The following is a 27134-nucleotide window of genomic DNA, read 5'->3' on the forward strand; positions in this document are numbered from 1 at the left end:
TGCAATCTTGGGGAAAGCTCAATGTTATGTCTGCTTTTTGTATTGGCTGTAATTTTGCTTGCCATGTCAGTTTCATAATTGGACCACTACTTGTCGCTGCTGTAATTATGTGAAAATTAAAAATGAAAAGATCAGGAAATAATTAGGTAAAACTAATTAAAATGTTAATATTTTATTTGAGTATTCTATTTTTGCATTAGATGGAGATAAGCATCATCTAAATGACTTTCAGAAAATCAACACATTACAAACATGCAGTTCAGTACTGAAACCTGCCTTAAATATAATATGCATATACGTATTCCTAGCATGTAGGCTAAATCCATCAACACAAGAGTTAATTTTAAAAAGGAAATGCTTTTTTTTTTCTTTCACACTCAGTGTTTTCAAACAGAGAAAGGCAATCTGGTACAGCATATCACAATCCTTAGAAAATCTGATGGAAAAAAACTTAAATATGACAAAAATATGTATCACAAAAATACTCAACATCACAGGCTTCCTTTTTTTAGAGTCCTATCTGTACAGATCATGCATATAAATATGTAAAAATAGTACATATATTTCTAATAGTATCTAAAATAAACAGAATTCCATAACAACAACCAAAAAAACCACATAGACAAACCAGGCATCAAAAAAGCAAAGCAATTTTTCCAAAATGCTGTAAAATTCTATAATTTAAATGGCATACTGTGATAAGAGTGCACAATAAAATCATAAGCAAAAACAAGAATAAAAGTAATATGTCTAAATATCTGTATCTGTCTGTTTTGCACAGATTTGTGCCTATGTTGTATGTTTCTTATCTACAACAAAATGTGATTAATCAGAGAAACATCTTTACAGATATATCAATTCAAAGTGTCATACAGAGGGGCAAGTTACAAAACATGAACATAAAGTCTACAGTGATTTAATAATACTCTTTTTGTAGCAACATTTTCATTATGCATAAGTTGTGTTATTATTTAAGCAAACAAAGAAAATATAGAAAAATAATAAATTATACTGAAATAATTGCCACATATAAAAATATTTATATGGCCTATATATTATTCCACTTCCAACTGTATGTCTTGTTCTGTAACTGAGATGCTTACTGTTTCGAACTGCTACTTTTTGTTTCTGTATACTTTGTTGTCTTAGTCACTACAGTAAGAGTTCCCTCTGTTTTAGTAATCAGATGCTCTGAGGACATTTCATGGGTCAAATATTCAACACTTGGCATCTTCACATAGAAACCTCCAGAGGCTTCCTCACTAGAGCAATGAAGAGAGGACTTGCTTCCTTTCGGAGAGCTTTCTGGTGTGATGTGCAGGATGCCAGTAGAATGGGGACTAAGGGTAAACTTGGGTACTTTGAAACATGTTGTTTCTTGTCTTTCTTCACTCTTCTTTACGGAGACAAACGCAGATGATACTGTAGCTGTTGGGGACTCGGATCCCTCCCGTTCTGCTAGCATTTCAGTCCTTGCTTTTGAATATACTAAAGTATCAGTCTCTCTCACTGTGCCTGATATTGTCTTTGTCTCCTCGCTCTCTTTGGTTTCCCCCGAGGTCTCCTTCCTGAGACGTGTCATGCTTGTTTCCATTTCCTCTTCCAGAACTGTCTCTTTTGAGTAGGGTGAGAAAAACTCCAATTTTGGCAATTTAAGCTTTCCAAACGTTGCTTTTTCATCTTTGTCACCATTTAGACTTGTTCCATCATCAGACCCACTTGGTGTTACATCAAATGATCCTCTCTGCCCAGATGAAAATGTGACTTTGGGCAATTTAAGCTTACCAGTTTTTGACTTTCCTTCAGTTTCAACCTCCTGTTCCAAATTTACTGCATTCCCCTTTTCATTTGATCGAGACTTGCCAGAACTTGACTTCATTTTTATCTTTGGCAGCTTGAGCTTCTCATCTCCAATTTCTGCACTTGCTTCACCACCTACTCTAGCAGCACTCTCTGTTTGTGTATTCACCATAACAAATACAGCCTTTGTTACCTTTGGCATACGTGGGCCCTCATACTCTACCTCAGAGTCTACGTTTATAGAGTGACTTTTTACTTGAGATGATGTGATGTTAACTTCAGGTGAACTTAAAGATGGCAGAGGGATCCCAAACTTTGGAATTTTGACTTTACCCGTCTGCTTTTTATCTTCTTCAGAGTGATTAGTGTCAACTTGGGCAGTCTCAATGTCAAAGTCAAGTTCGGGAATCTTTGGTGCTGGTAAATCAGCTGTCAAGTTTGCATCAGTTCCTCCTTTTATAAATGTAGCGTCCTTTTTTCCAGGCTTGGTTATGTCAGTTTCTAATCCAGATACTTTTACTTTTGGCATTCCAATATTCAATTTTGAACCTTTAACTTTTGTCCCTTTTATTTTTTCTTTTGGTGCAGTGGGGCTAAGATCAACTTCTGGAAGTTCAGTCTTCTTTTTATTCTTTTTATTCTTTTTTCCTTTTTTCGATAAGCCAAGATCCAACTCTAGATCCACATTAGTTTTCTCTTGTTGTCCTTCTAATGATATATCTACTTTTGGAATTTTAATATTAGCCGATTTGAATTTCCCTTTTTTGCCACACGCTCCCAGTTCAAGAGTATCAATGTCTTCTATTTTACCATGAGGTAATGAGATATCAACTGTTGGTAGTTTAATTCCAGGGATCGTGACTTTACCTTTTCCTTCACCAGGCTGAAGATCTGGAGCAACGTCTTTAGATTTTATTTTAGGAAGGGATATATCAACTGTTGGCATCTTTAAATTTCCACCTTCTAGTTCTGAATCTGGTGCAGGACTTTCTCCTTTGCTTCTACGAGGTAGCGATAAATCTATCTTAGGCACTGTGATGTCTGGCATTTTTAATTTACTTCCTTTAGCTCCAAATTCTGAATCAGGATAATCAGTTTCTTTTGTTTTTCCATGAGGCAAAGATATATCAACATTAGGCACTGAAATTGTTTCACCTTTAATTTCAATGTCAGCGTTAGATGTGTCATTTTTCACATGAGGTAATGATATTTCCACTTCTGGCATTCTTAATTTACCCCTCTTTCCAATCTCCACCTCATGGATACCTGTGTCACCTGTTTTTCCATGTGGAAGTGAAAGGTCTACTTTGGGGATTTTAACATGGGGGAAATTTACCATACCTCTATGACTATCGATGTTTAAGTCAGAAGATTTTAAATCTTCTGGTATATGTTTTACCCGAGGCAAGGACACATCTAAATCAACTTTTGGAACTGAGATGCCAATAGTTGGCATCTTAGGAATTTTTAAACTGCCCTCATAACCTCTGATATCTGCTTCAGATACATCAACCTCAGTTTTTGGAAGCAATACCTCACATTCTGGAATATTTGCTGTTGGCAATGATATCTCAACTGCTGGTATTTTGACCTTTCCTTTGTTATCCATTGCAGGCATATCCATTTTTACATCTTTGAGCTTTGCTTTTGGAGTAGTTGTCTTGAATTTGGGGAATTTGAGCTTGTATCTGACCTTGTCATCAGGACCCTCCACTCTGATGTCTGGTTTTGTAATTTCTCCAGCGTCTGCCTTTATCTTCATTTCAGCTTCAGGGCCAATTATTTCAATATCCTGTTTAGATGTTCCAATGGATGGCATTTTGATTTTGGACTTATTCATTTTGGCTTCAGTTTCCACTGATGGTGATGTTTTTTCTATGTCCAAGCCTATAGATAAGCCAGGACTCTCTAGTTCTAGTTTGTCTCCACTTTTCAATTTTCTGCCAAATTTAGGGAGTGAAATTTTGGGCATTTTTACAGAGACGTCTGGAATATCAAAACTTGCCCCGGATGATGGTCTTCCACCCTCCGCCTTGAGAAGTTCAATATTGTCTCTATCATGGCCCTTTGCCTTTGGAAGAGTAAAGTCCAGGTCAACTTTAGGAGCAGATATGTCGACAGTTGGTATTTTCACAGTTGGCAGCTTGATGTTACCACTTAAGGTGGTCTCAGGTACATTTGAGTCACTAATTTTGGCACCAGTAGTTGCTTTTGCCTTAGCATTAGAATCTGTGGTTCCTGGAAGAGAGATATCTATAGAGGGCATGTGAAACTTTCCACCTTTGACATCAGGACCTTCAACATTGATTTCACCTCCTGATGGTTTTAATTTAGGCAAGGAAACATCAACTTTAGGCATTTCAAATTTTATTCCCTTTCCTTTATGTCCTTCAACATCTAAATCTCCTCCTACTCCTCCTGGCAGAGAGATATCTATAGAGGGCATGTGAACCTTTCCACCTTTGACATCAGGACCTTCAACATTGATTTCACCTCCTGATGGTTTTAATTTAGGCAAGGACACATCAAATTTAGGCATTTCAAATTTTCCTCCTTTTCCTTTATGTCCTTCAACATGTACATCTCCTCCTGCTCCTCCTCTTGGCAGAGAGATATCTATAGAGGGCATGTGAAACTTTCCACCTTTGATATCGGGACCTTCAACATTGATTTCACCTCCTGATGGTTTTAATTTAGGCAAGGACACATCAAATTTAGGCATTTCAAATTTTCCTCCTTTTCCTGCGTGTCCTTTAACATCTACATCTCCTCCTGCTCCTCCTCTTGGTAGAGAGATATCTATAGAGGGCATGTGAACCTTTCCACCTTTGACATCAGGACCTTCAACATTGATTTCACCTCCTGATGGTTTAAATTTAGGCAAGGAAAAATCAACTTTAGGCATTTCAAATTTTCCTCCCTTTCCTTTATGTCCTTCAACATCTACATCTCCTTCTGCTCCTCCTCTTGGTAGAGAGATATCTATAGAGGGCATGTGAAACTTTCCACCTTTGATATCAGGACCCTCAATGTCGATTTCAGCTCCTGATGTTTTTAATTTAGGCAAAGACACATCAAATTTAGGCATTTCAAATTTTCCTCCTTTTCCTGCATGTCCTTCAACATCTACATCTCCTCCTACTCCTCCTCTTGGTAGAGAGATATCTATAGAGGGCATGTGAACCTTTCCACCTTTGACATCAGGACCTTCAACATTGATTTCACCTCCTGATGGTTTAAATTTAGGCAAAGACACATCAACTTTAGGCATTTCAAATTTTCCTCCCTTTCCTTTATGTCCTTCAACATCTACATCTCCTTTTGCTCCTCCTCTTGGTAGAGAGATATCTATAGAGGGCATGTGAACCTTTCCACCTTTGATATCGGGACCTTCAACATTGATTTCACCTCCTGATGGTTTTAATTTAGGCAAGGAAAAATCAACTTTAGGCATTTCAAATTTTCTTCCCTTTCCTTTATGTCCTTCAACATCTACATCTCCTTCTGCTCCTCCTCTTGGTAGAGAGATATCTATAGAGGGCATGTGAACCTTTCCACCTTTGATATCGGGACCCTCAATATCGATTTCAGCTCCTGATGTTTTTAATTTAGGCAAGGAAAAATCAACTTTAGGCATTTCAAATTTTCTTCCCTTTCCTTTATGTCCTTCAACATCTACATCTCCTCCTACTCCTCCTCTTGGTAGAGAGATATCTATAGAGGGCATGTGAACCTTTCCACCTTTGATATCAGGACCCTCAATGTCGATTTCAGCTCCTGATGTTTTTAATTTAGGCAAGGAAAAATCAACTTTAGGCATTTCAAATTTTCCTCCTTTTCCTGCATGTCCTTCAACATCTACATCTCCTTTTGCTCCTCCTCCTGGCAGAGAAATATCTATAGAGGGCATGTGAAACTTTCCACCTTTGATATCAGGACCCTCAATGTCGATTTCAGCTCCTGATGTTTTTAATTTAGGCAAGGAAAAATCAACTTTAGGCATTTCAAATTTTCCTCCTTTTCCTGCATGTCCTTCAACATCTACATCTCCTTCTGCTCCTCCTCTTGGCAGAGAGATATCTATAGAGGGCATGTGAATCTTTCCACCTTTGACATCAGGACCCTCAATGTCGATTTCACCTCCTGATGGTTTAAATTTAGGCAAGGAAAAATCAACTTTAGGCATTTCAAATTTTCCTCCTTTTCCTTTATGTCCTTCAACATCTACATCTCCTCCTATTCCTCCTCTTGGTAGAGAGATATCTATAGAGGGCATGTGAATCTTTCCACCTTTGACATCAGGACCCTCAATGTCGATTTCACCTCCTGATGGTTTAAATTTAGGCAAGGAAAAATCAACTTTAGGCATTTCAAATTTTCCTCCTTTTCCTGCATGTCCTTCAACATCTACATCTCCTTTTGCTCCTCCTCCTGGCAGAGAGATATCTATAGAGGGCATGTGAACCTTTCCACCTTTGACATCAGGAGCTTCAACATTGATTTCACCTCCTGATGGTTTAAATTTAGGCAAGGAAAAATCAACTTTAGGCATTTCAAATTTTCCTCCTTTTCCTTTATGTCCTTCAACATCTACATCTCCTCCTACTCCTCCTCTTGGTAGAGAAATATCTGTAGAGGGCATGTGAACCTTTCCACCTTTGACATCAGGACCCTCAATGTCGATTTCACCTCTTGATGGTTTAAATTTAGGCAAAGACACGTCGAATTTAGGCATTTCAAATTTTCCTCCCTTTCCTTTATGTCCTTCAACATCTACATCTCCTCCTATTCCTCCTCTTGGTAGAGAGATATCTATAGAGGGCATGTGAACATTTCCACCTTTGACATCAGGAGCTTCAACATTGATTTCACCTCCTGATGGTTTAAATTTAGGCAAGGAAAAATCAACTTTAGGCATTTCAAATTTTCCTCCTTTTCCTTTATGTCCTTCAACATCTACATCTCCTCCTACTCCTCCTCTTGGTAGAGAAATATCTGTAGAGGGCATGTGAACCTTTCCACCTTTGACATCAGGACCCTCAATGTCGATTTCACCTCTTGATGGTTTAAATTTAGGCAAAGACACGTCGAATTTAGGCATTTCAAATTTTCCTCCCTTTCCTTTATGTCCTTCAACATCTACATCTCCTCCTACTCCTCCTCTTGGTAGAGAAATATCTGTAGAGGGCATGTGAACCTTTCCACCTTTGACATCAGGACCCTCAATGTCGATTTCACCTCTTGATGGTTTAAATTTAGGCAAAGACACGTCGAATTTAGGCATTTCAAATTTTCCTCCCTTTCCTTTATGCCCTTCAACATCTACATCTCCTCCTACTCCTCCTCTTGGTAGAGAGATATCTATAGAGGGCATGTGAACCTTTCCACCTTTGACATCAGGACCCTCAATGTCGATTTCACCTCTTGATGGTTTAAATTTAGGCAAGGACACGTCGAATTTAGGCATTTCAAATTTTCCTCCTTTTCCTTTATGTCCTTCAACATCTACATCTCCTCCTACTCCTCCTCTTGGTAGAGAAATATCTGTAGAGGGCATGTGAACCTTTCCACCTTTGACATCAGGACCCTCAATGTCGATTTCACCTCTTGATGGTTTAAATTTAGGCAAAGACACGTCGAATTTAGGCATTTCAAATTTTCCTCCCTTTCCTTTATGTCCTTCAACATCTACATCTCCTCCTACTCCTCCTCTTGGTAGAGAAATATCTGTAGAGGGCATGTGAACCTTTCCACCTTTGACATCAGGACCCTCAATGTCGATTTCACCTCTTGATGGTTTAAATTTAGGCAAAGACACGTCGAATTTAGGCATTTCAAATTTTCCTCCCTTTCCTTTATGCCCTTCAACATCTACATCTCCTCCTACTCCTCCTCTTGGTAGAGAGATATCTATAGAGGGCATGTGAACCTTTCCACCTTTGACATCAGGACCCTCAATGTCGATTTCACCTCTTGATGGTTTAAATTTAGGCAAGGACACGTCGAATTTAGGCATTTCAAATTTTCCTCCTTTTCCTGCATGTCCTTCAACATCTACATCTCCTTTTGCTCCTCCTCTTGGTAGAGAGATATCTATAGAGGGCATGTGAACATTTCCACCTTTGACATCAGGAGCTTCAACATTGATTTCACCTCCTGATGGTTTAAATTTAGGCAAGGAAAAATCAACTTTAGGCATTTCAAATTTTCCTCCTTTTCCTGCATGTCCTTCAACATCTACATCTCCTTTTGCTCCTCCTCCTGGCAGAGAGATATCTATAGAGGGCATGTGAACCTTTCCACCTTTGACATCAGGAGCTTCAACATTGATTTCACCTCCTGATGGTTTTAATTTAGGCAAGGAAAAATCAACTTTAGGCATTTCAAATTTTCCTCCTTTTCCTTTATGTCCTTCAACATCTACATCTCCTCCTGCTCCTCCTCTTGGTAGAGAGATATCTATAGAGGGCATGTGAATCTTTCCACCTTTGACATCAGGACCCTCAATGTCGATTTCACCTCCTGATGGTTTAAATTTAGGCAAGGACACGTCGAATTTAGGCATTTCAAATTTTCCTCCCTTTCCTTTATGTCCTTCAACATCTACATCTCCTCCTACTCCTCCTCTTGGTAGAGAGATATCTATAGAGGGCATGTGAATCTTTCCACCTTTGACATCAGGACCCTCAATGTCGATTTCACCTCCTGATGGTTTAAATTTAGGCAAGGACACGTCGAATTTAGGCATTTCAAATTTTCCTCCCTTTCCTTTATGTCCTTCAACATCTACATCTCCTCCTACTCCTCCTCTTGGTAGAGAGATATCTATAGAGGGCATGTGAAACTTTCCACCTTTGACATCAGGACCCTCAATGTCGATTTCACCTCCTGATGGTTTAAATTTAGGCAAGGACACATCAAATTTAGGCATTTCAAATTTTCCTCCCTTTACTTTATGTCCTTCAACATCTACATCTCCTCCTGCTCCTCCTCTTGGCAGAGAGATATCTAAAGAGGGCATGTGAACCTTTCCACCTTTGACATCAGGACCTTCAACATTGATTTCACCTCCTGATGGTTTAAATTTAGGCAAAGACACATCAACTTTAGGCATTTCAAATTTTCCTCCCTTTCCTGCATGTCCTTCAACATCTACATCTCCTCCTACTCCTCCTCTTGGTAGAGAGATATCTATAGAGGGCATGTGAAACTTCCCACCTTTGATATCGGGACCTTCAACATTGATTTCACCTCCTGATGGTTTTAATTTAGGCAAGGAAACATCAACTTTAGGCATTTCAAATTTTCTTCCCTTTCCTTTATGTCCTTCAACATCTACATCTCCTCCTGCTCCTCCTCTTGGCAGAGAGATATCTATAGAGGGCATGTGAAACTTCCCACCTTTGATATCGGGACCTTCAACATTGATTTCACCTCCTGATGGTTTTAATTTAGGCAAGGAAACATCAACTTTAGGCATTTCAAATTTTCCTCCCTTTCCTGCATGTCCTTCAACATCTACATCTCCTTCTGCTCCTCCTCTTGGTAGAGAGATATCTATAGAGGGCATGTGAACCTTTCCACCTTTGACATCAGGACCTTCAACATTGATTTCACCTCCTGATGGTTTAAATTTAGGCAAGGAAAAATCAACTTTAGGCATTTCAAATTTTCCTCCTTTTCCTTTATGTCCTTCAACATGTACATCTCCTCCTGCTCCTCCTCTTGGCAGAGAGATATCTATAGAGGGCATGTGAACCTTTCCGCCTTTGATATCAGGACCTTCAACATTGATTTCACCTCTTGATGGTTTAAATTTAGGCAAAGACATGTCGAATTTAGGCATTTCAATTTTTCCTCCTTTTCCTGCATGTCCTTCAACATCTACATCTCCTTTTGCTCCTCCTCTTGGTAGAGAAATATCTATAGAGGGCATGTGAACCTTTCTGCCTTTGATATTGGGACCCTCAATGTCGATTTCACCTCTTGATGGTTTCAATTTAGGCAAAGACACGTCGAATTTTGGCATTTCAACTTTTCCTCCTTTTCCTGCATGTCCTTCAACATCTACATCTCCTCCTACTCCTCCTCCTGGCAGAGAGATATCTATAGAGGGCATGTGAACCTTTCTGTCTTTGATATTGGGACCCTCAATGTCGATTTCACCTCCTGATGTTTTTAATTTAGGCAAGGAGACATCAACTTTAGGTATTTCAAATTTTCCTCCTTTTCCTGCATGTCCTTCAACATCTACATCTCCTCCTGCTCCTCCTCTTGGTAGAGAGATATCTATAGAGGGCATGTGAATCTTTCCACCTTTGATATCAGGACCTTCAACATTGATTTCACCTCCTGATGTTTTTAATTTAGGCAAGGAGACATCAAATTTAGGCATTTCAAATTTTCCTCCTTTTCCTGCATGTCCTTCAACATCTACATCTCCTTCTGCTCCTCCTCCTGGTAGAGAGATATCTGTAGAGGGCATGTGAACCTTTCCACCTTTGATATCAGGACCCTCAATGTCGATTTCACCTCCTGATGGTTTAAATTTAGGCAAGGACACATCAAATTTAGGCATTTCAAATTTTCTTCCCTTTCCTTTATGTCCTTCAACATCTACATCTCCTTTTGCTCCTCCTCCTGGCAGAGAGATATCTATAGAGGGCATGTGAACCTTTCCACCTTTGATATCAGGACCCTCAATGTCGATTTCACCTCCTGATGGTTTAAATTTAGGCAAGGACACATCAAATTTAGGCATTTCAAATTTTCTTCCCTTTCCTTTATGTCCTTCAACATCTACATCTCCTTCTGCTCCTCCTCTTGGTAGAGAGATATCTATAGAGGGCATGTGAACCTTTCCACCTTTGATATCAGGACCTTCAACATTGATTTCACCTCCTGATGGTTTTAATTTAGGCAAGGACACATCAAATTTAGGCATTTCAAATTTTCCTCCTTTTCCTGCATGTCCTTCAACATCTACATCTCCTTCTGCTCCTCCTCTTGGCAGAGAGATATCTATAGAGGGCATGTGAACCTTTCCACCTTTGATATCAGGACCCTCAATGTCGATTTCACCTCCTGATGGTTTAAATTTAGGCAAGGACACATCAAATTTAGGCATTTCAAATTTTCTTCCCTTTCCTTTATGTCCTTCAACATCTACATCTCCTTTTGCTCCTCCTCCTGGCAGAGAGATATCTATAGAGGGCATGTGAACCTTTCCACCTTTCATATCAGGACCCTCAATGTCGATTTCAGCTCCTGATGTTTTAAATTTAGGCAAGGACACATCAAATTTAGGCATTTCAAATTTTCTTCCCTTTCCTTTATGTCCTTCAACATCTACATCTCCTTTTGCTCTTCCTCCTGGCAGAGAGATATCTATAGAGGGCATGTGAACCTTTCCACCTTTGATATCAGGACCCTCAATGTCGATTTCACCTCCTGATGGTTTTAATTTAGGCAAAGACACATCAAATGTAGGCATTTCAAATTTTCCTCCTTTTCCTGCATGTCCTTCAACATCTACATCTCCTCCTGCTCCTCCTCCTGGTAGAGAGATATCTATAGAGGGCATGTGAAACTTTCCACCTTTGATATCAGGACCTTCAATGTCGATTTCACCTCCTGGTACTTTTAATTTAGGCAAAGACACATCAAATGTAGGCATTTCAAATTTTCCTCCTTTTCCTGCATGTCCTTCAACATCTACATCTCCTCCTACTCCTCCTCCTGGCAGAGAGATATCTATAGAGGGCATGTGAACCTTTCCACCTTTACTTGCCCCTGTCGTTTTGCCTTCAAGGTCAGTGTGTCCTTTTACCTTCCCTTTTGGAAAGGACATTTCAATTGATGGGATATTTAACTTTCCTCCTGGGATCTGAGGAGCTTCAGCTCTCATTTTTCCTTCTGGAACTTTTACTTTTGGCAGTGAATTATCAATTTTTGGCATTTCAAATTTGATATCTGTTCCAGAATGACCTTTAATATCAATGTCTGTCTCAGCTTTACCTTTAGGCAAAGAAATGTCAATGGAAGGTGTGTGAACTGTGCTTCCTTTTGACTTAGGTCCTTCAACATTGACTTGTACTGGTTTGGATTTTATCCTCGGAAGTGAAAGATCTATTTTGGGCATTTGAAACTTTCCTCCCTTTTTGATGGTGCCATGTCCCTTTACTTTTCCTTGTGGAAGAGAAATGTCAACATCTGGCAAATCTCCACCTTTCACTTCAGGTGCTTCCATATTGATTTTAGTGTCTGTTGATTTCATTTGTGGTAAGTTAATAACCAGTTTTGGCATATCGAACTTCCCTATTTTCCCAGAATGTCTCTTGACATCAACATCAACATCACCAGTGCCAGTTACTTTTGGAAATGATACATCAGCGGATGGCATGTTGAATCTTTTGCTTTCAGGCATTTTTGGCAAGGAAATCTCCCCAGAAGCTTCCACTGCAGGCAGAGAGATATCAACCCTTCCACATTTACCAGAGGGTTCCACATTAATATCACTTTCATCTTTTTTATGTGGCAATGAAATATCGATTTCTGGCATGTGAAACTTCCCAACTTTGGTATTGGGTCTATTAACATCAATGTCACTTTCTCCTGATTTAAGTTTGGGTAGACTTATATCAAATTTAGGAATTTGAAACTTATCTCCATGCTCAACCTCAAGATTAATGTGTTCATGTGTTTTTCCTTTTGGTAATGAAATATCAACTCCAGAAATGCTTACTTCATGACTTTCAGAAATGATTTTACCCTCTAGTAATGGCATTTTCTGATCAATTTTGGGCATTTCCGCTTTACCAGAATGACCCTCGACCTCAACACCAGCCTTTACTTTTCCTTTTGGTAATGATATATCAACGGATGACATTTGGAATTTCTCACCTTTGACCTCTGGATCCTCAGTATTGATTTTACCTGTGGATAATTTCATTTTTGGAAGTGAAGCATCTAGATGTGGCATTTTGAATTTGCCTCCTTTCCCAGATGGTTCTCCAACCTCAACATTTCCCTCTGTTTTGCCTTTAGGAAGTGAAATTTCAATTGATGGCTCACTTAATTTTCCTGCTTTTATTTCAGGCCCCTCAGTAATGGCGTGCTCAGGTAATTTCACATTAGGTAGGGAGACACCTACGCTAGGCATTTTAAACTTTCCCCCTTTTCCAAACTGGCCCTCAATATCAGCACCCCCCTCTAATGTTTCTTTTGGTAAAGAAATGTCAACCTTTGCTCCTTTCTTAGTGTGACCTTCCACTTTTCCTTCTGCTTTACCTTTTGGTAGTGAAATAATGATATTTGGCTTGTGAAATTTTCCAGTTTTTGCTTCAGGTTCTACAACTATCACTTCACCCTCAGGGGATGTTATTTTTGGAAGAGAGATGTCTAATTTTGTCACTTCATATTTTACCCCAGTACTTGCATGCCTCTCAGTATCAATGTTTTTTGCAGCCATCTTTGGTAATGTCACATCTAATGTAGGAAGATCCATGTCCACGTCGGATGTCTCTATCTTGGGCACTGCAATGTCAAGTTTGGGGAGAGAAATCATATGCTTTTTGACCATGGATCCATCAATGTCATCTCCAAGTTTTGCATCAAGGTTAAGCTTTGGTAATGATGTGTCAAGTTTGGCCGTGTTGATTTTTTCAGCATCTTTGAATTCAGCCATGCCCTTAGTTTTTGAGAGATTCAAGTCTAAATCCACATTTGGTGCTTTGATGTCAATCTCGGGCGTTTTCAGTTTACTTTGATATGTATCAATTTGTTTACTTGCCTCTCCATCAATTTCATCAGAATGACATGAAAGTCTTACCTTTGGCATTTTAAACTTTGGGATTGTGATCTTTGTATCTGAGACATCTAAATCCATCTTTGGCATTTTTATCTCAGGACCCTGTCCTTTTCCTTTAACACTAACCTCAAGATTAGGAACATTAGTTTCAGCTTTGCCCTGAGGCATGTTCAAATCGCACTCTCCTGACGGAGGCTTAATTTTGGCCTCTAGGCCCTTCACCTCAAAGCTGTCATTTGAAGATTGTACATCTAATTTTGACTTTTTCAGTTTGGGGAAATTCATTCCAAATTTTGGACCTTTCGCCTTGACCTTCATCTTTGTTCCAGAGGCCTCTCCCTCATGTGTTGCAACATCTACATTGACATTCCCTTCACCGACAGCAGCATCCGTGGCTTTTATTTTTGGAAGTATGATCTTCTTCTTCTTCTTGCTGCTAGCGATCCCGCCCTCCAGATGTCCTGATACATCTGCAGTGACTCTCCCACCTTTCCTCATCTTGAACTTTGGGAATACAAACTCAACATCAACTGGACTGAGGTCAGATTTGGCTGGTGAGCCCTCAATGTCCAGCTCTGCCCGTGCTTTTGCTTTTTTGTTCTCTTTCAGTCTTTTCAATCCAAATCTTCCTCCTCTCCTTTTCTTGGCTTTGAACGGTTTCACGCTTTTGACGCTCTGCAAGAGAAAGGTTATCATTCCTTCTAGTTTCTACTGGTGTAATTACTTTGGTTTAATAACATGAATTCACTTTGGGCAATACTGTGGATGTATTGTATAGCAATATTTCAGCATGTACCATTCTTTGCATCTTGGCCTTAGGTCCTCTGAGCTCAAGACTCTGTGCACCTGGATGTATGCTGACTTCACTTCCTGGCACAGTCCTCTTCAAAAAGAAGGACACTTTGTAGGGTTCTGCACACTGAAGAATTTTTAATGCGTCCTCATATTTCACGTTATCAAAATACACCCTGGCACTTAGCAGCTGATCTCCTGCAATAACACATCATCAAAAATTATTTATACCTTACATGATTTCTCTTAGTACATCAGGAAACAAAATTAATTCAGTACACCCGTATTCAGCATGGAAATGTTGCACATTAAAGATTGTGAGGTTAAAGTTGGTTCTCCCATGTGTCTCGTCTTTATAGTGTATTTGACATAGCACTTTGTAATGTAAAATACAGTCCCTGGGTACCTTTCTGTAGGCTGAGGTGCTTCGCTGCTGGGGAGTCTCTCAAGACCTCTTGGATAAAGATACCACGCTCCCCTCCACCCACCACACTGTACCCACTCGCTCCAACTTCAGCCTGTGTTTCAACAACCACTTCCACGAGCTGGTTATCCTTTTCCGCCTGCTCATAACATTTACAAAGTGAAAATGGTGAAGGGTGAGGGTCAAACAAGTAATTTCATTTCAAAAACAGGTTTCTAAGATTTTCTAAAAGCTATTAGTCTCACATTACACTAATTATGCTTTGAGTGGTATACTTTCATATGGGCTTAAGATGTTCATATTGTATTCCACAACAGTGTTTTTTTCTTACCCCATTCTTATTGTCTGTGTTGGGGGGTTCCTCCATGTCTCTGAGGGTGGATTGAGTGTCTCTAAGCTGGCTTCTCTTCTGACTCAAAACTTGTTTTAGTTCTGCATGGAGTTTTTCCTTCTGAACCTGGGAAATGAATGTGGAATTAAGATCGAGAGGGTAGAAATCCACATCTCCACATGGCTGGCTCACATAGAGCTTGGAATTATATTTGTTGTACTCACAATTCGCTCTGGGCTGTCCTGTTCATCAGCAGAGATGCTCTGGTGTGTACTTAGATGAGAGCCAAAAGGAGGTCTATCTGAGGGGGGAGAGCGTCTTTTGTTCTTTACCTAATTATAAAGTGGCAAACAAGGCAGAGATATGATCAATAAAATAAAACAGCCACCTTCTTTCACTTTAAAGTGGTTATGGTTTGGCAAGTGGCTACCTACGGGAGAATCTCTGGCTTCTGGATTCCCATGACTGTCCTCTCTGTCAGAGTCTGAAATTAGAGTAGGTTTATGTCAGCAGCTGTCAGTCAAAATTACTTGTTTGTAATAACTGTATTGTAGTTATTGTAATAATGCATTTCGGCTGATTTACACTATAGTGTTAATTTCATTAACAATATCTATGACTTTTTGTCCATGCCTAAGACGAGACTACAACACCAACGTCATTAAATGATAACTGTGACCATATGCAATATCACTGACGAAAAATATTAATTGTAGTTAATATTACGGACTTTTTAACAAGCCTCTCTTACGGGGTTTCATGTTTTGCCAGATGTCAAGATTTTAAATCCTCCAATTAGAGCTGAACTATAATAAATCCAAACATCTCTTGACTATTGCAATTGTGGTTGATCAATAAACGCACTTACGCAACTCTGTGTGACAATAGAAAGTCTTTTTGCTGTTGTTTTAATAGAAAAACATTGCTGTAATTTAGAATGATTGGAATTTACCTACTATTAGTAATTTTACTGTTTTAATTTTTGAGACAAGTTTGTTAATGTAGAGAGAGTTCAAATAAACAACGCATACAAGTTTACATTCTCTTGATTTGTGCTTATAGGTGAAAGTACAGTAATTCTGATAAAATGTAGAAATAAATTTCTCAGATGACAACAATCTTGATTATAATTTTGAGAAAAATAATTGTGACTGACTGTCAATTGAATCATTATACAGCATGACGAAAATGTGACTACTTTTTCATTGACTAAAACTAGACTAAAATTCCCAGACTCTAAGGCCCGGTTTCACATACAGGGCTTAGATTAAGCCAGGATTAGGCCTTAGTTCAATTAGTGGCTTTTATAACCATGCATTAGAAAAAAACATTACTGATGTGCATCTTGACAAAACAATGACACTGACATATTTTAAGATTTATCAGTGCAGGTTGCTTTCAGTTAAAACAGCTCAAACATGCATTTTAGTCTGAGACTCGCTTAAAGGTACAATATGTAAGACTTTTTATCAAAATATCCAAAAACCACTTGCACAGTGTTATATATTTCTTTCAATTGTGTGCTTACGTAAATTCAGAGAAATTCACAATTTTAAATAGTGCCCGTCCCTTGTAACTTGTTGCCTGTCAATGACGTAATATCCGCGTTATCCCTGGTTTCCGCTCGTACTGCCATAGTAACCATGGCGACAGACGTGAACAACTGCGTTACATCTAGCGGCACGCTCACGCTGTTTTTGTTTCTTTCAAACATTATGGACCATGGCAAGCAGACTTTGGGACAAAAGGAGAAATAAAACGAGGATCAATATCGGCGTTTTCGAGATGTCGAGAGCTCCACGTCCGCGACTAACTTGGACTTGAGCGAGCTTGACGACTTGACAGGGACGCCGCTCTTGCATGTACTTTATTAGACAGGTGAGCAAATGTACATAAAACAAATCAATGTTATATAGCTCAACATGATGAAATGTTAGAATATGATCAGTATGTTATTCTAATGTTAATCTATCTTACTGCTAGTCTCATTCAGCCAACAAACTAACACATAGAATAACATTATAACTTTCAACACACTGAAATGCAGTTTAGTGTGATAGTGTAGACCAGGTGAAACTGCGCTGCGTTACCTCACAAGTTTAATTTGTCAAATAAACTGACCTGTGTGAGTAGTAATTCAGCACTTGCGAGTAGTTCGGTTGAATGAAATGACCTCATTCCTTTATATCCGCGGGACTCGCGTGTGGCGCTGATTTCTGTCTCTTATTAGCAATCGCTCCCTGCTTCAAACCAGTCATGTTAAAAACATGAATGTATTCACTCATCCATAAACATTATTAGATCCATCGGCATGACAACAAGTTCCATGATTCCGCTTATTCACTGCGTCATCAACCTGCGCCTTTGTTATTGTGAGAGGTTAGCGACCCCTGGCTGCGAACAAAATTACATATTGTAGCTTTAAGCCTTGTCTATGAAACCGGGGGTTAGTTGACTAAAACTTGACTAAACAACAAAAGAACAAGCTGACTAAATGTGATAAAAACTAAAAAGTACATTTGAAACCGGACTAAGACTAAATTTAAAAATAGCTGACAAAATTAACATTAATTTATACCATGCACCATTGTGAAAAACAGGTACATTATCATACTTTTAAATAGACTATTTATTTAGAATTTATTTATCTGTGATCAGCTTGAACAATTTTCAAACTCTTTCAATGATATTACAAGACCTTAATGCATAATGTCTCCTGCGTTGGCTAGCATAACCCTCACTATATCAACTGTGTTGTTATCTCTGAGACTAAAAAAAGATCATCAGGTTAGTAGGCCTGGTGTCCTCTCTCAATCTGCATGGTTCTCATTCCTCATTAGGCAGCGGTGTCTGGTATCTGTCTCTGTCGTAAGAGTGCATACCTTAAGAGATCTGTAGACCAGCGAGTGGGTAATTTCTAATGTGCTCGTACACCCACACTGAATAACCTGTTACACAAGACAGGCACACATAACATGGCGCTAGCAGGTGTTCTTTTATCATGCTGTACCAGCTGTGTGCTTCCCAATGTTTTTTGTCTTATTTAGTCCCACAACCCCATTAATGTAACTCATGTTATACTGCTCATGTTGTTTTTTAAATACATTATTACAGTCATTTTTATAAAATAAAAACAGTAGGTGTCCTTTAAAAGGAACTGCATAAATCAGGCAAATTAATATTTGTTTATGCATGTCTGTGTGCCTGCGATGGACTGGCCATCATTCCAGAGTGTTTCCCTGTCAACGTCCTAACACCCCACTACCCTACATAGGACAAGCAGTTTTGAAAATCGATGGATGTGTGTGTGTGTGTGTGTGTGTGTGTGTGTGGGTGTGTGCGTTTCTGTTTGTGAGTGAAAATGGCAGCTGTTCCCTAGTGATGCTATGTGTCCAGAGGAGGGGACAGAAGACTGGGATGGTGCTGCACATATCTGATCTTTATATAAACACGCGGGCCTGACCTACATGTGCTTCTTATACAGAGCTGTTAACACTAGAAATCCTACAAATGCTGCTGTACAAGTAACTAATAATCAAGCTAGGTACACCTCAGCCAAACATAACGGCACTTATGCACAGCTATCGAATGCTCCCGTTTTATTATTAATACTTAGTACTTGAGAAAGTTAAAAGTTTGTCTGGAAGTAAGAAAAGCTCATTAACAGATAGATAAATGGCACCAACTGTTCTCTAGTCTAGGGAACTGATGTGTAACATTGAGAACAGTGATAAAGAGGGAAATTAAAATGTGACTTTCCACTTCAGAACACACCAAATTTAATTTGTTTATCATGAAAAGAAAATGGCCAAAAATGATACCCAGTGTAAGACTGGAAAAACTGGAAGAGAGGGCAACTCTCTGAGAGAACCAAGGAAATGCACCATTCGAGACGCAAGTCTCACCTCAGAATCATCCTAATCTACATCTCTTTCCCTCTTCCCCCATTCCTTCTCTCTCATGATCACCAAAATTCACCCAAGAATCTATATGATTTAATGTGAATAATTATCATACAGTATTACACATGTTTGGTATCATTTGAAATGTCTCAGTGCGATTGGTACAAAGGCCTCATTCCCAAAGAAGTAAACCAAAAGGTAATAAGGTATTTAAGAGTTTAGAGATAACTCGCACACAGAGGAGGGGGTGTCTTCCAGGCAAATAGCATCCTGCCAAAAAGGTGTAAACTATGAATGCAAATTCCCACTGTTATCAAATGTTTCCATGTGAAAGAAGTTTCTGTCTATTTAAAGAAATGCAACAAAAGGCTCAGGGCGATTTGTAACTCAAATTAGCCCGTGATGCTGAGTGTATGAAAAACACTTCATGTATTTTATTATGTCAGGTTCGCATCTTCTCTCTTTATTCCAGAGCATTTGATGTTTTGTATTTATTATCTTTGAACTGATTATGAAATTGGCATGATACATTTACCTGACATAATAAATTGTTACATTTGATTTTATTCCGATATTTATTTATTTGTTACATTTTAATTGTTTCCCCAAGTAGATTAAACGGATTTGTATGTTACCGGAAGTTTTGCGTCAGATTAGTGACGACTAATATTTGGCACTAATTCAAGTGTACGTATTTTGCAAAGACAAGAAGTGAATTTCCGTTTAGGGCAGCAAAAATACTGCTGGACCAACCTAAATTTAGGTGTGTCTTAACTCTGTTTTAATTTAATGTTACTTTAGATAAGTGTACGTGGGAAACCACGGCATGGCCAATCCAAAGCTATTATAAGACAAGTGAAGTTGGTTGACTTATATCTGTAGTAGTGGCCATACCTCTACTGAAGTAAACGTTACTTTAGTTTCAAGTGTATGCAATCACAGGGGCTATACCAAAGTATCTTTGATTGTGTAAGCGTGAATGCGACCGATCTCAGGTATATAGCAATTTCCTCTGTTTGGTGACTGAAGCTGGCGAGATTGTGATCGTGAGACCTGTGTTAAACAAGGCGTGAGGACCTCTAAGCGACATAGCTTCCTATTATGAACGGATAAAATATAGGAGTTAAATAGAACAATCAAATGTATTGCTAAACTATTATATAATTGAGTGATAAATGGAGTCAGATATAAAATGGAGTCAGATAAAATCTTAAATGGAATTAAATTACTTTACCCTTTATTATAATTACTTTACCCATTAAATTACTTTAAGACCTTCACCCGTTCTGGCGGAAACCGCCATTTGGACCGATAAACGGGCTTACACCAGCCTAGGAAATCTTAGCCTTTATTCAAATATTTTGTGAGCATGTTATGTATATTATTTGAGCTTGGAGTCAATTGTTGGTCACACTTTAGATTAGGGTCCAATTCTCACTATTAACTACAACCTCAATAAACTCCTAATTACTGCATATTAATAGATAGTAAGGTAGTTGTTACGTTTAGATATTGGGTAGGATTAGGGATGTAGAATATGGTCATGCAGAATAAGGCATTAATATGTGCTTTACAAGTACTAATAAAAAGCCAATATCTCAGTAATATGCTAATAAGCAACTATTTAATAGTGAGAATTGGACACTAAACTAAAGTTTTACCCAACTGTTTTGTGGACATACGTTTTGCCCAGGCTATCAGACAAAGACATTATGAACACATGCAAAAACAAGAGAGAACTTATGTATGGTTTTTCCCTTGAGCATTTTGTTTTTCCTATACATTTTATTTTTGCATAGTAAAATAAAACTTGTAGCTGTAGTTTGTCAGATAAATACCAATGAGTAAACAATAAGTGTCCAAACTTTTGACTGATAGTGTATATAATTGTACCTTTTTTATCTACATTAATGAAATTAATACAAATTGAGTTAACTTCTGATTCAAACCAACTGCCTCAACCTCCTCTGTTCTATTATGTCCTATTCAACACACATGCTTGCCACTTACAGGGACAGCAGAGGACAGGGGTGTAATTCTGTCGCTGTTGATTCAATACAGTCACAAGATCATTTGGTATGAGAATAGGCACTTGATAATGGCACAAGAACAACAACTGGACCAATGCCATAAGCCAACAGTTGCCAACATGTGTATTTGTCCATCTCTAATCCAAACAAAGACACAAGGATAAGTATGTGTCCTGAGATACAGTGCTCTAAAATAACCAAACACTGTGTGAAACTTTGAGAAGGTTCACAAAGATATCTTAATTTATAGATCTGAATAGCTTTTCGTGTTTCTGAGAAACAAGGTTAACTACTCGGTTTAAATCACCGATGGCTGCGGTTGTTTCTGCATTGCTGACATTCTCAGAAAAGATCCGAGACTGAATTTGGATGCTCAGAAAACGAGTTTTGATTATGATTGATAATTTGATACAAGGTTCACCTCTAAAAATTCTGTCTTTTGGTGGTTTAATTTTGCATTTTGCAAAACTGAGAGTCCGTTATAAAAGCAAACGTGAGAGTTCTTTGTAAAAACAAACATTATTCCTAATGCAGACACAAAATTTAAATGACTCAAAATTAGAGTTTTGAAACTTTTCATATGCATTAGCGTGGAGGTCTTGTTTGTGTCCACCTAAATGTTAAGTAAATTCATTGCATATATGCACTCATATAAAAATTACAGTCTCTCTCTCTCCCAGGAAAATATGGCAAAAATGTTGGTGACTTGTCCTCTATTTTTGTCCAATCAGATTCAAGGAAATGAGAAACTGACATTTATAAAATATAAATCTATCTTTCGTTATCTGTGTGGGTAAAAGTAGCTTCTAAAAGGGGGAAAATTATGAAGTGGAAAATATCCCATTCTCAATTAGTCAGAATTGAGAGTATTTTCACTCGGCACGTACGTCCGGCCTCAGGGGAGCCACACACGATGGACTAGACTCTCCTGAGGGTGTGTAAAGCCAAGGAGGAAATGCCTCCTTTTAAACAGGAAACTATTTCTTGAGATAAAATAACACCCAACACCAAATCTGAGAGAAAAACAAGTTAATCAGTAGTTAGTGCAGGGTTCCTGTACAATGACGTAACTCGCTGCTTAACTACCATAGTACGATGCATCGTTGAAGAAATCAATCACGACTGTTTCCCGAAAAACATCCTAAATTCGCAGATTTGTCGTTCAACCACGTTGGTTAATGATATCATATACAGTATGTGGTGGAGTAATATTTTAATTAATCTATTTGAGATCGAATTAATGCCAGATTTTTTCTTTTCTAGAAATTACGGACATGGCATCTGAGGACTAATTCTCAAATTATTTTTTCTCAGTTATTTTGCTTTATTTCCAGATTCAGTCGTAGGCTAGCCTACTAGAGCACCGTCGCACATGCGCACTCTTCAAAAACGGCGCTTTAAATCTCCTGACAAACTAAAAGACATAATTTACATATATTCGAAATAAAAGATATAGATTGTACTGAATGTCAGCTTGCTTATTTTGCTCAAGACAAGGATTTATTAAGTTCACATGTCAACAAGGAACTCTGCTTCTAACCACAGGTTAAGAGCTGTAGTTCCACACACAACTTGCTGCTGTTTGAGCGAACGATGGTTTCGGGAAACACCGACTCGTTGAACTGCTGATAACGACGGAGCTTGCGACCATAGTTAGGTACATCAGTGCTATTACAGAAATGCATGATTACATTCCCTTTGGGCTTTCATTTCTGACCAAATAATAAAAGAAAAACTAATTCTCATTATAAATTAGTCAGTATAGGCCTATGTAATCAAACATTGCGTAAAATCTGAATATTGCTAATATTTTGCTATTTGTAACATTAAGATGGTGAATTATTATTTTACTTTCTAGAAAACACTATAGCCTACCTACAAAGTCCAAAGTTCCCAGGAACTTTTTTTACTGTTGGTATAGCATGATATAGGCTAGAGTATTTCATCAATTTTCATGCACATTTTTTGTATTAACTTACAGCATCTCCAAAAAGTATTTGCACACTTGAATATTTTAAATGTCATTGCATTGGGAAACACACACACACACACACACACACACACACACACACTTCTCATGTGAAATATTTCTCTCTCTCTCTCTCTGAATGCTAATGATTTTAAACTGCAGATGAAGCTAACCTGAGTGTCTTAATGTTCCTCATACTTGCTGAAGGCACTGAAATGTTGAGTTGCATTGAAGTGGGTGTGTGTGTGTGTGTGTGAGTGTGTGTTTCTCACACATGCACGCGCACGCACGCGCGCACACACACACACACACGTCACACACACACACACACACACACACACACACACACACACACACACACACACACACACACACAGTTGTTAGGTTTTAAGAGATAAAGCTATATATACAAGATTTGAAGATATAAAAAGTATTTGGACACTTTCTGCAATGACACCATACTTTTTGGCAATGCGGTACCCTATAATGGACAAAATTAGTGAGGGTTACATCATCTCATCCACAACAGCAGCATCAGCCTGAACAACAGCACAGTAGGGGTTCGATCTTCAGCTGGCAGGAGCCGCCACTGGCATGTCACGTGACCTGTCAGTGTTCGGCTGGCAGTTTGCCTTAAAGGCACAATATGTAACTTTTTTGCTTTAAAAATAGCAAAAATCACTATATCTATGTTATATATTTTTTTTAGTTGTGTACTTACATTATCCGACTGTTTCCAACAACTTTCAAACCAGGAGAAATTTGTAATTTAATTCCAAGACACGTCCCGTTTCTTTATTTCCGTTTTGTCGCCGTCAATGGCGTCATATCCGCGTTCTCCCTGGTTTCCGCTCGTACTGCCATGGCAACCAGAGCTATGAGCAGAGCCCTCTGATAGTAACCAAGGCGACAGACGTGGACCACTGTGTAGTTCGCAATGTCTGTTTGCACGCTGTTGTTGTTTCATTCAAACATTATGGACCATGGCAAGCAGACTTTGGATAAAAAAGGAGAATCAATATCAGCGCGGTGTTTTCGAGATGCCGAGAGCTCCCATAGACAGTATATAAACGAGAGCTCCACGTCCGAGACTTCGACCGCTCCTACATGTACTTATTAAACAGAGCACATTTACATAAAACTAATCAATGTTATATAGTTCAACAATGATAAAATGTTAGAATATGATCTGTATGTTATTCTAATGTTGATCTAGCTTACTGCTAGTCTCATACAGACAAACTAACACATACATTTCAACACATTCAAATGCAGTTTAGTGTGATAGTGTAATGTTAGACCAAGTGAAACAGCGCTGCGTTACCTCACAAGTTTCATTTGTCAAATAAACTGACCTGTGAGTAGTAATTCTGCACTTGCGTGTAGTTCGGTAGAATGAAATGTCCATATTCCTTTTATATCCGCGGGACTCGCGTCGCGTGTGGAGCTGATAGCTGTCTCTTAGCAATCCCGAACTGCTTCATATCACAGTCATGATAAAAGCATAGATGTATTCACTCATCCATAAACATTATTAGATCGGTCGGCTTGACGTTGACGACAAGATCCATAATTCTTAGCAAATGTTGCGTCATCAAACTACGCCTTTGTTATTGTAAAGAGGTTAGCGACCCCTAGTGGCGAAAAAATTCCATACTGTAGCCTACGTTTAATGGCAAGTTTCAGAAACCATTTATTTTTTAAAACACAGTTTTGGTGTTTTGTGTTCCTCTCTCTCTACCTCATTTAAAATGCATCTGTTGATATGATTACGTTCTGTTGTATGGTCACGTGACATGCCAGTGGCGGCTCCTGCCAGTGCCAGCTGAAGATTGAACCCCCCACTCCAAAAGCATGTGGTTGTTCCTCTTCCAGACAGATTCTGACTCGCGTGAAAGAGTCTGCATATTTCAGCGGCATCACAGCCTATCTATAGCGACATCGCCGACCCCCCCGCACCCCGACTCGCTCCTCAGTGCACCGGTGTCCCATTAACACATCTGACTCCTGAAACGTGGCAGGAATGGCACTGGTATCACACACACACACATTATTCCCATACTTGTGTTGGGAGGAGCTGGATATGTGCTCTCTGTTCCAGTGATGCGCATGAAGCATCAAAACATATCAAACATCGCTGACAGAGTCTGCAAGTCATTCAGAGATTCCCCTGAAACAGAAGTGTGCTTAATTGTACTGATAAAATCCCGCCTAATATAATATTAATGAAGTAAGAGGTCAAGGGAACGAGAGTACACTTTCATGACGTTTCTCAACACTTGAGTACACTTTAAAAAAAAAAAATATATATATATATATTTACTCTATGGTTTCCTTGTTTCTTTTTTCTTTTTCTTGTGACTGTACTTTTTATTTGTAATTTTTTTAATTGAATGGTGTCCTTGTTACAGTGTCATTGTTCAGTTAGGTACTGAGTAATACCAATTAATGCACTTAAAGGTTAGAATTAGGGTTTGGTTTAGAGTTAGTTGCATGTAATTATGCATAATTTACTGTTATTATAGCATGTAACAAGGACAGTAAAATAAAGTTACTAAATGCACTTTGTAATAATGTCAAATTAAAAGTTTTACTGGTTATTTAATATTAATATAAAGTTAATATATTTTAAATGTATGAATTTACAATATCATCATAACAAATGTTTAATTACATATATTTTAAAAACATGACAGAAATGACATTAAAGTAGGCTATATTTTGGTTTACCATATGCTTGTCAGTACGTTAGGCATATTTCAAAGACAATAGAAGTCATATTAAAATCTTGGTTCTTGATGAATATGATCCTGTAGGAAGGGTCTTGTCCTTAACTCTCACTGTATTTCATGACATGCTGCAATCTTAACTATGGCATGTATGTTGGGCCATGAACTCCACACACTACCGTGAGACCGATCTTATGACCAGAGCCACAGCTGTCGCAACCGTGTAAGACTACACACACACACACACACACACACACACACACACACACACACACACACACACACACACACACACACACACACACACACACACACACACACACACACACTCAACATTTCAGTGCCTTCAGCAAGTAAGACACTCAGGTTAGCTTCATCTAATCTGCAGTTTAAATCTTTATCAGAGTTTATTCTATTATGAACGATTAATAACTTGATTTGCACACATGAAAGAAATGTACAGTAGCCAAAATCAATGAAAGCACCAAAAACAGTGATTTTTTCCCCCAGATTTGTGCAAATACTCCAATCACCAAGTCAATCCTACCCATATTCATATTTAGCTGTACTAAAGTTTCCATGTCAATCTGAGAGTCACCCAACACAACCCAACACAACCCAACTCAATCCAACACAACCCAACTCAACTCAACCCAACCCAACCCAACACAAGTCATATTACCTTTATTGAGTGTTTCCTTGTGCAGAATCAATTATTCCCTCAGTAACAAACTCTCTCTGTCTCCCCCTTCTCTCAGCCAGCGTACTCTCTGACTGACACGCACTGACCGCGACATTACCAGTATTATTATGGACTCTGACAGGGGAGGCGGTCAGCAAGCCAATTGGATAAAGCCAGTGGGATGCCCCATACACAGAGGGTGAGAGAGTGGGCTTGAGGAGCGTCTCAATACGGACACAAACAGTTTACTATCACAACACAAAAAGAATATGGCCTGAGATTTACAGTGAAACCAATAATACTCTACTCAAACAAACAATATCTGAACACATGGTAAAGTGAAGATGTAACGAGGTATTTATTGGACCGCTAAAGCCAAAAGGAAGACGGAAGGATATGTTTTTGAGTTTAAGGAAAATGACAGTTCACTCTTTTGGTCTGGCAGCTGTTAACACCCGAGTATAGCTTTCTGTCCAACAGTGAGGTGTGTCTGCTTGTTTTTTAGGCATCCTTCCCATGTCGAAACCGAGCCGGGGTGATGCCCAAACAACTCAAACAGGTCACAAGACGCTGCCAAAATTCATTAGCCCCTCAGCGTGACATGCAGGTGAATCGACAGGGTCAAAATAGCGCTTGAAGCCTCTAGCCGGGGGCCCGGCGGTTCAC

General features: G+C 38.8%; 2 protein-coding genes across 9 annotated transcripts in view; one reads left to right on the forward strand and one right to left on the reverse strand.

Annotated features, from left to right (window-relative positions):
- The window catches only part of lbhl (LBH regulator of WNT signaling pathway, like), a 489980-nt gene that overhangs the window by 115748 nt on the left and 347098 nt on the right, over positions 1 to 27134 (forward strand). The window lies entirely within an intron of this gene.
- Positions 143 to 26603, reverse strand: prx (periaxin). 8 transcript variants are annotated; one of them, XM_079874094.1, is made up of 9 exons: positions 26469 to 26603; positions 15591 to 15640; positions 15381 to 15488; positions 15157 to 15282; positions 14808 to 14964; positions 14406 to 14599; positions 10333 to 14284; positions 9377 to 9417; positions 143 to 8644 (listed from the first exon to the last, which is right to left on the reverse strand). In XM_079874094.1, the coding sequence occupies exons 4-9, from the start codon at positions 15190 to 15192 to the stop codon at positions 1100 to 1102; spliced, it is 11925 nt and encodes a 3974-aa protein (XP_079730220.1). In that variant the 5' UTR covers positions 15193 to 15282; positions 15381 to 15488; positions 15591 to 15640; positions 26469 to 26603; the 3' UTR covers positions 143 to 1099. The 8 variants fall into 8 exon arrangements, with proteins under 8 accessions (XP_079730220.1, XP_079730219.1, XP_079730218.1 ...); XM_079874093.1 differs by having other exon boundaries at positions 143 to 9417; XM_079874092.1 differs by having other exon boundaries at positions 143 to 8652; positions 9019 to 14284.

The sequence above is a fragment of the Squalius cephalus genome, assembly GCF_949319135.1.
Source record: "Squalius cephalus genome assembly, chromosome: 6".
Classification (NCBI taxonomy): domain Eukaryota; kingdom Metazoa; phylum Chordata; class Actinopteri; order Cypriniformes; family Leuciscidae; genus Squalius; species Squalius cephalus.